The sequence below is a fragment of the Neomonachus schauinslandi genome, chromosome 1 (genome assembly GCF_002201575.2).
Source record: "Neomonachus schauinslandi chromosome 1, ASM220157v2, whole genome shotgun sequence".
In the NCBI taxonomy this organism is placed as follows: Eukaryota; Metazoa; Chordata; class Mammalia; order Carnivora; family Phocidae; genus Neomonachus; species Neomonachus schauinslandi.
The window spans coordinates 51,445,534-51,456,286 of NC_058403.1; the positions used below are offsets into that span (position 1 = coordinate 51,445,534).

At 40.5% G+C, this 10,753-nt stretch overlaps 1 protein-coding gene across 4 annotated transcripts in view; it reads right to left on the minus strand.

The window, feature by feature from the left end:
• The window catches only part of CBLB (Cbl proto-oncogene B), a 222,459-nt gene extending 214,699 nt beyond the window's left edge, over window positions 1-7,760 (minus strand). For 2 of the 4 annotated variants that reach the window (XM_021692315.1, XM_021692314.1), the window contains exon 1: window positions 6,071-6,238. In XM_021692315.1, the coding sequence (XP_021547990.1) occupies window positions 6,071-6,238 (168 nt within the window). Of the gene's footprint in view, window positions 1-6,070; window positions 6,254-7,621 lie in introns of those variants that run through there. The other 2 variants (XM_021692313.1, XM_021692316.1) reach the window with 2 other exon arrangements.
• Window positions 7,761-10,753: the final 2,993 nt, after the last annotated feature.

Sequence of the window (10,753 nt, forward strand, 5' to 3'; positions counted from 1 at the left end):
GACTGAGCCACCCATGTGCCCCATCTATACAATTTTAAAATGTGGTTTAAACATTACAAATGTTATTCCTTAAATCACTTCCTGACAACCCAACATAAAATTTACAAATTCTCTCAAAACTCTGTATATTTCCTTACTTCCCTCTTATCTAAGTAGAAGTTATCTACCAAGGTTTACTCTTCTTGTTCTTAGCCTTTCCCTCCCACATTGTAATCTAGGATGATACTTTATTATTTCTTCTTCCTTTACATTTTAAATCACTCCCCACCTGCATCCCTTCTCCTCAATCTATGAACCTCTCCTTTCGCACCACGCACACACAAAGTTATGCTCTGCAAACCCTCAAGCTATCTATCAGAACTTTCTTCCTTTTCACCAGTTGTCACACTTAGAGAACAACTGTTATGTTATCCACACATTCTTTCTAATCTAGCCCCATTACCTAAATGAAACTACTCTGAAAGGTCAACAATGGCCTCTACTCAAGAAACTCAGTGACTTCTTAAATTTTCATCCTGCTTAGTTTTCTCCATTTGGACTTGAATTTGGTTTTCTCAGAATTGGAAACTATCTCCTTAATTGAAGCTGTCTCTACCCAAGAAATCAACCTGCCCTAATTCTTTTCCTACCTCTCTCATCACTGTTTTTTGCAGGATTCTCTCTCCTTCACCGCCATCTAAGTACAACCCCACACACAGACAAAACACCAGTCTCTTGACTTTTTCTCTGACTCTCATCTTCTACTCTGCATTGCAAATCTCTTGCTGGTCTACAGCTTGAAATACTACCTCTGTGGGCATATCTACCAAACATATGTCTCCAGTTTCAACTTCTCTCTTTAACTGCACATTCAACTTTCTGACTTCAAAATGGATCTCACTCTGGCATGTCAAACTCAACATGGCCAAAAACAAACTTATGCCCCAGCTCCTAAGCTTCCTCTTTTTCTTACTATGTTCCTATCTCATTAACAGCATCACTGCCTTCAGGCTAAAAACCTCGAGTCACTTTCACTTCACCTTCTCTTTCATCCTCTATCTCTAAAGGGTCACCAGGACCTGTAAATTTTACCTCCAAAATGCCTACCACATTTGAACCTACACTTGCTATATCAACTCTCAATTCTCTAGCTCAGCCCTTCATTATTTCTTGCCCAGTCCATTTTAATTCCTCTTGATCACTACTCCTACTTTTAAGTTTTTCTCTTAATCCATCTTTTGTAGAGTCAAGACAGTAATCTACCAGAGCATAGCCTTAACTGTTTTTCACACTCCGCTTTAGGTTTTAACATTTCTCTTCCACCGAATAAAGTCCAGACTGCTTGAAAGAGCAGAAAGCCTCTTCCTTCATCTTTCTCTAACTTACCTTCTCAACAATCTCCCTTTACCCACATTCCTTCAGCCTGGTGTGTTCTGCACGTCACTGGAATCCAAAACATCCTTGAAAGAGTAGCTGGATAATACCTCTACCATGCTGTGTTCCTTATCGACTCTTCACCCCCCAGCAAGCACATTCTCCCCCACCATATCCTATGTTACAGCACTTTATTTACACCTCATTACAGCATTTACTACATTCTAGAGTATGTAGAATACACTATACTACATAGAATGGAATGGGTATTTATAAATCTCTGTCTTTCCATAGATGGAATTTGATAAATGAATGGTGAAATCAACAGATAGCATATAGAGGAACTTTGAAGAAAGGAAGAGCTGATTTATAATCTGAATTGTAAAGATTTTATAAGAGTTGAAAAGATGACTAACTGATTAAGCCTTCTGTTAAATGAATGTCCTATGTCACAAGGATAAACCAAGGTAACTTGGTAGGATTCCTTTAAATCTTTTACTTTACCAAAAGTTTTCCCTAAAAGTGGAAAGGAGCACTTTGGGATCACTTCACTTAGCCAAGCACAAGTTCAAAATCTCAGTATTAAACAAAAATGTTCAGACACTTAATGTGTTATCATCTACCCAAGTCTAATAGTGCCCATGATTCTGCTAACATGGAAGAACTTCACTAGAGTAAAGGAAATACATGAAGAATAATTCAAATAAATGACATTCCCTATTCCAAGGGCCCAAGGACGGTGATATCTCAAACCCAAAAAACACAAACAACAGGCATCCAAAACCTACGTTTTATCCCACATATAATATTTTTCAGAGGTATGAGGAATTCATCTTAGAAAAGTATACCAACTATTAGTTATTAAAGTAGCTGCATGTATTCCAAGCATCTTTGATTGACAACCTTTAAGATATATTATAGTTGCAGTAAAATTATAAAGATGGAGAATGAATTACACTCCAAGCTTGACAAATGTACTGAATGTACTAAGGGTAAAAGGCAGGAAAAGGCTATTTGGCATCATCACTTTTTAAATGCTTTTAAAACTCTTTCAATAATGTAATTTCAAATAAACGACAAGGACAGCAAGACAAAACATAGGCAGGTACTCAACTTGCTTTGCTCTTTGGCATCAATTACCTCTTTTCTAATTTCCTGAACATCCATGTAAGCTCAGTACATTTAGCATCTATTAGATTGAAAACTGTTTCTTCCATTTTCCATCACCTGGCTAAGACGCTTGTGAAAACCATGCTCAGGAACCTCACATTAATAAATTATCATTCCTCCCATACTGAATAGTAATCATTTCCTTACCCTCACCTCAGCATTTCCAACAAGAGTACAATAATGCTATTCCTAAAGGTAGTGTGCAGCAGAATCCAGACAGACAACTGTCTGAACAGTAGCCAGAAAAACAAGGAGGTTCTTCTTCACTTTGCTCCCACTGTACTTCCCATAGGTCTGTATTACAGTCTTGTCCATACTATATGGCAATTACCTAATAAATATAATATAAATAATAAATTACCATTTATATGCCTGGCTCTGATGTTGGTGTCTGAGTTCCTTGACAGGTCAGAGGCAGAGTTATACACATCTTACCTAGCTTTGTATCCTAGTATCAAGCACTTAGTAGGAACATAGTAGGCCCTCAATACATGTTGATTAAGTGTTTAAGAAACCCATCTCTGTAATAGTTTTGAAACAGACTCCATATTTCAGGTATATTTGAACCTGGATATATATATTCATGAGTAATAGTTCTGTCACTGCATCAAACAGGCATCCAGGGACCGGAAGAGTTTGGGCTTAGCTATTGACGTAAACTGACACATCGAGCTAAAGCCAGAAAACATGTCTCAATGGGATGCTTTGGTATATGCTACCATTCTTTTTCTCAGTAAGCTGACGTTTGGTTACAGAACACTTAACATCTCACCAAAAAAAACACAACTGAGCAATGACTCCCTCCTACTCTCAGGGACCTTGTACAGAAGTCTGCCCTCTGAAAACATAACAATTAGTTGGAACTGGGGTCTCAGTTGACTTTTTAAATTCTAGAGGCCAGGGAATGGTAAAACTACACACTTACTGGGTATTTCTCCTATAGTCTGAGACTGCTTCATATCCCCTGTAAAATAAGTTCTTTTACTTTGTAGGTAGCTGCAACATACCGAACTTAAAGTTTGTTTCATATTTATCCTTCTAAGATCTGCCCTTGTTGAAGAGGCTTCCTAAAGAAAAAAAATGCTAACTAAACACCTAACCCTGCCTTCCAGGTAACCACCAGCTAGACTTGAAAGTTACTATTTACTGTTATTCGCAAGCTAAACTCAGGCTATTGCTGTTATTTTATAAAACAGGTGATACATCAAGGGATTAACTTTTGGACTCATAATAAATATCCTGACGTAATCACCAGGACAATGTTGAGAACCACCTCCTTCACCACTGACAAAGAAAAAAAAAAAGGTAAACACATGTGAGGGATGCTCCTGCATTACACAATTATATTTTCAGTTAGTAATTATCAATGCCTTTTTATTACTGTGTGATAGAGTAGTGATAAACATCCTGAAGTCTTTTATAGCGATTTATGTGCTTTCCCTCCACAAAGCCCCTGGATGCATTCATAAATGAACACAATCATTTTCATTCTTGACAAATAATGAAGACAAATAGGGAAAGTCATACCAATGCACCTTTGCCAACACCATTACCCACATTCCACTAAGTAGAGACTTTCAATAATAGTTTTCCTTATGAGTCAAGTTTCTCAACTGGAGAGGCTAAACCCGAACCCACAAAAGGGTTAATAAAATAAACAATGGCAGAGGCTTAACTATCACAAAACCATCTATTTTACCATAACCCATGGTGAAATAATTATAAGTGGATAAAACTTATGTTTTATGAAAAATAATGACTTTATATTAACTATAGCTCACCACTTCCTGATATCAGTCTTTTTTATTTGCTGTACTAACATTCACTCACATACAAATTATGACCTCTCACATAAGGGGATAGGGAGGGAGTGGCAGCTCCTTGGTAGAATCTGACCCATGTGTTGCCCACTAATATAACAGGTAAGCTGGGGGAAAAACCATGAATTCCTTCTCTTATGCCCAACTAATGATTTAGGCAATGAGAGTGACCTTAAATTGCATTTTCTTTAGAAAAGTAAAGACAGTTAGTCTTGTGCCTGCCAAATACATGCAGTTCTTCCCATTGCATACCCCTCATTCTTAAGTGCCCAACGCTAAAATCCAAACCTGACCTCAAGCAGCAAGTTGCAATGTTCTGACACTATGACATCATTCTGTCTGGAGCATTTTAATATCACAATTTGAATAAACTGGCAGAAGCTTAAATAGGTCACAATGAAGCCCAAAACTAAGGATATTTACCTGGCAAAAATTTCTGACTCTGCATTTAGCATCACCAGCCCTAGAATGGCAGGCCTATCATTCATCTATCCATCTGTACTTTACATACAGATAAATGAAAATAAAGCAAATCTTATCACCTTCCTATACCGCGAATACCACACTGACAGTGGCTTTTTGTGGCAAATATTCATACACAGTTACAGGCCAAACTAAAGGCGACTGCTACTATATGATTTCATGGAGGCTTTAGCACATCCCTACAAAGGATATTTTTTTAAACCTCCATTTCTGCAGTCACAAAAATATCAAGAGCCCTGAACAATTATGTATTCATAATTAGCCCCAAATATCTATGAAATGAAACCAGATGTTGCTACAAACATTTACCAATATGCAGGGGACAGTACTACTGCTTCAAAAACAAGAACTATTAATTCTGCACAGCAGCAAGCTACATCTTAATCATATTTATTTCATAATCCTACTTAGTAAGCTAGGACACTGACAGCTAGTTTCTCAGTAGACTCCAGTAAAATATTCAGGTTGCCTAGATTTCTCAGGGTACTGACATCCAGCTTGACTTCTTCTTGTAAAATTATTATTCATCTGAAAGCAACATGCAGAAACCACAGAGGTTTCTGATACTCTCAGCCCCACCACCTCCATCATAAATTTTCCTTTCACAATAAACAATGTGCAATCGAAAAGGTTTCCTGTTTCAAAATGGAATAGATAAAAGAAACTGTAACTCTACCATTAACAGCAACAATGAAAAGTTTCTTAATGAAGATGAATTCTCACAGATGAAAATGGAAACTCTCTCAAATACTGCTTCCTCACTTAAGGACTAATCTGGTTCTTCCTCTAGTAAATATTCTCAGCGTCATGCATTGTGGTTGTCATGAGTGGTCCCTCAGAGGGTTTTCTTAAAACACTGGTTTGCACTCGTTTGTTATTTAACAGAAACACAACCTCATATAAGACAGAGCAAACACTTCCAAACTATTCTATGGCCATGTACTAACAAAGGGCAGCCAACAGTAAAAATTTTGCATATCTGAGTCATATAGAGGAACTTTGAACCTTGAAGAGTAGGACAAAAGGTAAAAAAAACAAGTCTTTGCTCTGAATCCAACTTTTTAAAACACATAGAGTGGATGCAAGGAAAATGGTCAATCCAAGTCAAAAGACCGTTGCCATAACAATAATTATTAATTAAGGGTAACAATAATATTAATTGATGGTACAAATAAAACCATACAAGAGGAAACCATATCCAGGGTAAATAAGGCTACACAGAGGCACAAGCATACAGAACTTACCACTTTGTCCATGAGTTTCCAAGTTTTCTCCACAGTCCTGCGATCCGCTGCTGCTTGCTTAGGAGGTCCAACTGCATCCTGAATAGCATCAATAATACCCAAAATCCGTCCTTTTCGGGGGTTTCCTCCTCGACCACCAGGGTTTCTGCCATTCATAGAATTTGCCATCTGGAACCTTAGTTCTTTGAAAGGCAGATTAAGAAAAAAAAAGTTAGTTGGTCATGAAAATGTTTATCCAGCAGAAAACTGAACAGGTTAATTTGTACCCACTACATTCTCCATCAGTGAGAACAAAATCCCAGGTTCCCAGATTCAACTTCTCAATAGCAATGAATTTGCACTCTCAATCTCTACACACAACAAACAGTAAACTTTTGGGGCACTAAGAGTTAAAGATACATCCTTCTGGAATTTCAGGTAGCAAAGCCTTGATTAATACCCAACTCATAACCAAAACAAACAAACAAACAAAACAAACAACTTACAGAGGTTTCCTCCAACTAGATAAGAACACAATGTTCTCCCCATCCCTGCCTTAATCTCAATTCAATGTACACTAGAACTAAAGCTCCCAGAAAACATTTTGAGAGCCTCACTTGAAAACCTCACTTTCACTCTGTTAGATTTCACCGAGTTATATAAACGTAAAGATTATTCTACAGGAGCACAAGGGACATATCTGTTGTCAACAAAGGCTTAGGACTCGGATTTTCCCGGCTAAAACCAACAAGTACGGATACGGGAACACGGACACACGAACACACAGTTCTTTAAACCAACGTGGTAAGGAGTTAGCCCCAAGTTAAGAGCCAAATAAACCAACAAATAACCCACTAAAAAAAGAGGGGTGAGAAACTGACAAGAGCGGGTACAGAAGGGAGAAGAGAGTTCACTTATTTCGCTCCTTTCCTCTCGTCTCACCCAAGGGGAGTGGGGGTCCAAAGCTTTGTTTCGGGATGTCTGTGCCCCCTCCTTGTTCAGGACCCTCCCCTGCCACTCTCGGACCTCAGCTGGGGGAGGAAGGTGGACACAGAAAGGCCAGAGTATCCCCTCGCACCTCCAGCGCCCGCAGACCCATCGGTCTTGGGCGCCCCGCATTCAGCTCCCGGGCGGACGCACCCCCCCCACACACACACACACACCCGGGATGTCTGCAATCCCAGCCGCCCGTCTCCCTTCACTCCCTCTCCCTCCTCCCCCGGCCCAGCCTGGGTTCCGGTCTTTAAATACCCCTCTTCAAACTGTGCCGGCGGCGGCGACAGCAGCTGGAAGCCAGGGCTGTCCCCTGTACCTCCGTGGCCCGCGGCTGACTGCCCCAGGGCCCCCTGGCCGGAAAGAAGCGGCAAGCCTCCCCGGCGCCCCCTTCCCTCCCGGCCTTTCCGCGCTGTAGCTGTCCAGAGACACGAGTGTGCGCGGGTCCTACTTTACACGCACGAGCCCAGGGTGCGTGGGTAGCCGGGGTAGGGAGTGTGTGATCGCCGTAAAAGCACGTTCCCGAGGAAGGAGCAACCCAGAGCACAGACCACCGAGACGGGGAAACGCAACAATTACCGTCAAGACCAATCCACACCCGCTCTCCCCTCCCGCCTGATTCTCGGGGAGGCCGCGGGACGCCGCAGCAGCACTAGCTGGAGGTGGAGACCACTCGCTGGATACCCCACCCCTGTAGGATACACACACAGAGAGACCCAGGAGCGGGGCGGAGCCGGGGGCGGGGCCGCGCCCCGCTAGGCCAATCCCACGCGCCCTTGCACTGCCCGACAGCGGGCGGCGCCAATGGGCGGGAGGCGGCCGTCCTTCTCGCACTACCACTCAGTCCACGTCTCCCACAGTACACAATGGCCCCAAAGGAAGGCCCGCTCGCGGCACGTCCCAAATAGAAAGGGACTGGGAGGGAAATGGGGGGACGGGACTCACCCAGGAAGAAAGTGGAAAAGGGAAAGGAAATGGAAGAAAGGATGCCAGGCACTAGGGAACTGACCAATAAGGAGTGGGCGGGTGGGCGTGAGCATTGGGAGCCCGAGCCAAAGCCAACTGGGGCTAAAAGGCGGGACTTCCTGCTTCGCTCACCTTCCTAGTCTTTTGTTTCATAGCAACAGAGTAGTCGCTGAGAGGGTGTACTCTGGGCGGGTCCGAAGCTGAAGAATTTCATCTCCCTAGGGCTGCCAAACTCTTCTACCCAGGACAGCAGCCAAGCAGGTCTAAGGCATAGCTTCTTGCTGGCTGTCAAAAAAGAGCAACAGTCACCCAGCTAGTTTCTAAGATGAAATATAAACCTCGCATAGCGTAAACGAGGGTTAACACCTGATTGCCAACCAAAACTTCCTAAATTTCTGAGTGTAGCTCTTTTACTGTTAGTTCTAGACAGAGTGCAGATCAAACATCAGGCTGATGAAAAAAGCATATAATTGACAGTGCTGACCAAATAGTCTCTGCTAAACAGGCCAGGGCAGTAAAAGAACCAGACTATAGGAATTGCTAATATATGCATCACACCTTTTAATTTAGTGCAAGTTTCTGCATAAATGACTGAAGAAGAAACAGCTTTTGTATTTTGTTTGAGTCAGGTTTGTATAGATTTCTCTCCGTCCTAAAAATAACTTTATTGTATCTGCCATTCTGTCCTATCATTTGTGATCTCTCTTCTGTGGTTCCATCACTATGCCCTTAGAAAGAACCACATCTGGCTAATCTTAAAAGGAAAAATCTACTGTGTTGGGACCCTTCTTTCTACAAGATCATAGATTAAACAAATGCCTTATATTTCTTTCTGTTTAACTTCAATCCTACCACAGGTGCTACTAACAATTGCACTGGACTGTCATGCTTTGGAATTTTCTTTCCATTACAGTTGGTAGTGCTGAATACACTTTACACCTTAGGCTTCTCAGATGTTGTGATATTTTGTGCCTTTAAAAAATATATATATTTCTATTCTTTCTCTAATCTGTTAACCTGATAAAATATTTCTCAATGGTTCTAACCACTTTCTAGCTAAATAAACATTTTAGTACTGTGATTACTACTGTCAAGGATCCTGAGTTGTTATAATTTACTCTACAGCCCTAAATTCAGATGGTTAAGATTTTCATTTCGTTAAAACAGGCAAAACGAGCTCTTTGCAACTAGTCAGGTGATAGAATGTGGTTCAGGAAGTAATTTTGTTTCTTGCCGTTATTTCTATGCCAATAATTAAAGAGTAGTTCCTTGTTTTCACGTTGTGTTTATCTACAATAGTGCTGACCTCTCCATATCTCCTCCACCCATTCGTATCTCCTTTATTCATGGTAACAGTAGATACATTTACTAAGGGGAGACTGCAAAAGGGAAAAATCTATTAGGTCACCTTTTAAATAAATTAAAAAATGTATAAACTGTGTATAGAAGGTTTTTTAGCATGTAGGAAAATAGTGGCTTAAGGGAACACTGTAAGTACATTACTCATACTCACATCTGGATAAATGTAGAGTAAGTAAAATACATGTTATAGCATGTGGCATTCCTCATATTTTGCAACTGAAAGAGATGACTTAATGAGAAAATGGCACTGCCTATGTTTCAAGCATACCGTATTGATACAAATTATAAGCTTTATGGGATATGGTAATACATGTATGTATATATGTACACACATATATAATACACACACACAATATCAAGAAATTACAGCTTTATTCTCAACTTTATCAAAATCATCTAAAGTCTAAGTTATGTTCTGACATAGCAGAGTTCCCATTTGAACCCAAACTAGGATTCAGGGTTTGGTTATGTCTGATTAACTGATGGGGCAGTAGCCCTTCCTGCAAGCTGTTAGCATGAGCTGATGTATATGGGAGAATAAAGACCTGTTGGGATAAAACTTCATACCCCAGGAGCCTCCAGTGGAAACACAAGAGACTGAGTATAAGAAAGGACCACATACTGAAGGACTATAAATACAAACACACACACACACACACACACACAAATGTGTTCTTAGGAGGCTTAGGAGCAAAAACGGTAGTACTTCAAGGTGGCAGAGCTGATTTGAGAAAAACTTTTCTCATTTCTGCACAGAACAAGTCAATTTCCAGCCCTTTGCAGTTTAACATGAATGCAGCATCCTTTGGCAGTGTGGTGGTTTGTAACCTGAGAGAACTTGAACATGGCATCTTCACAGGAGAGGGGTGTTCTCCTGGAAGACCCTGACCTGAGGCAGAATGCTAAGAGTCTTGCAAGCACCTTAGCAGCCAGTAGGTGAATAATATGAAGAGGTTGATCATCAGCACATGGGAGACCCTTCCCCTATGATTCCAAAAAAGACTGGGAGACTTTGTGGCAGGAATACTGAGAAATTTTGTAATGGCAACTATGAACCCTTGTAATTGGAGCATTAATATTTAACATTAATATCTGTACTTAAAGGCTGGTGTCATCTGGGGAAATGTAGATTACAGTCCTGTCTTTGAACACAGGGAAAAAAATTTAAAATAAGACAACTCTTTGGGACAAATTTTTAGACTTTTTTCATTCAGTTCAATCTTTTTCTTTTCTTTTTTTTCTAACTTTTACAAATTCACAGTGTCCCATGTGATAATAGACATGAGCTGACTAAATAGCAAAGTCTTCCCATAATTTACTTGACCCATAATAGTTACTCAAAAACAAAATGTTGAATGAATGAATAGACTGTTTAAGGGTATC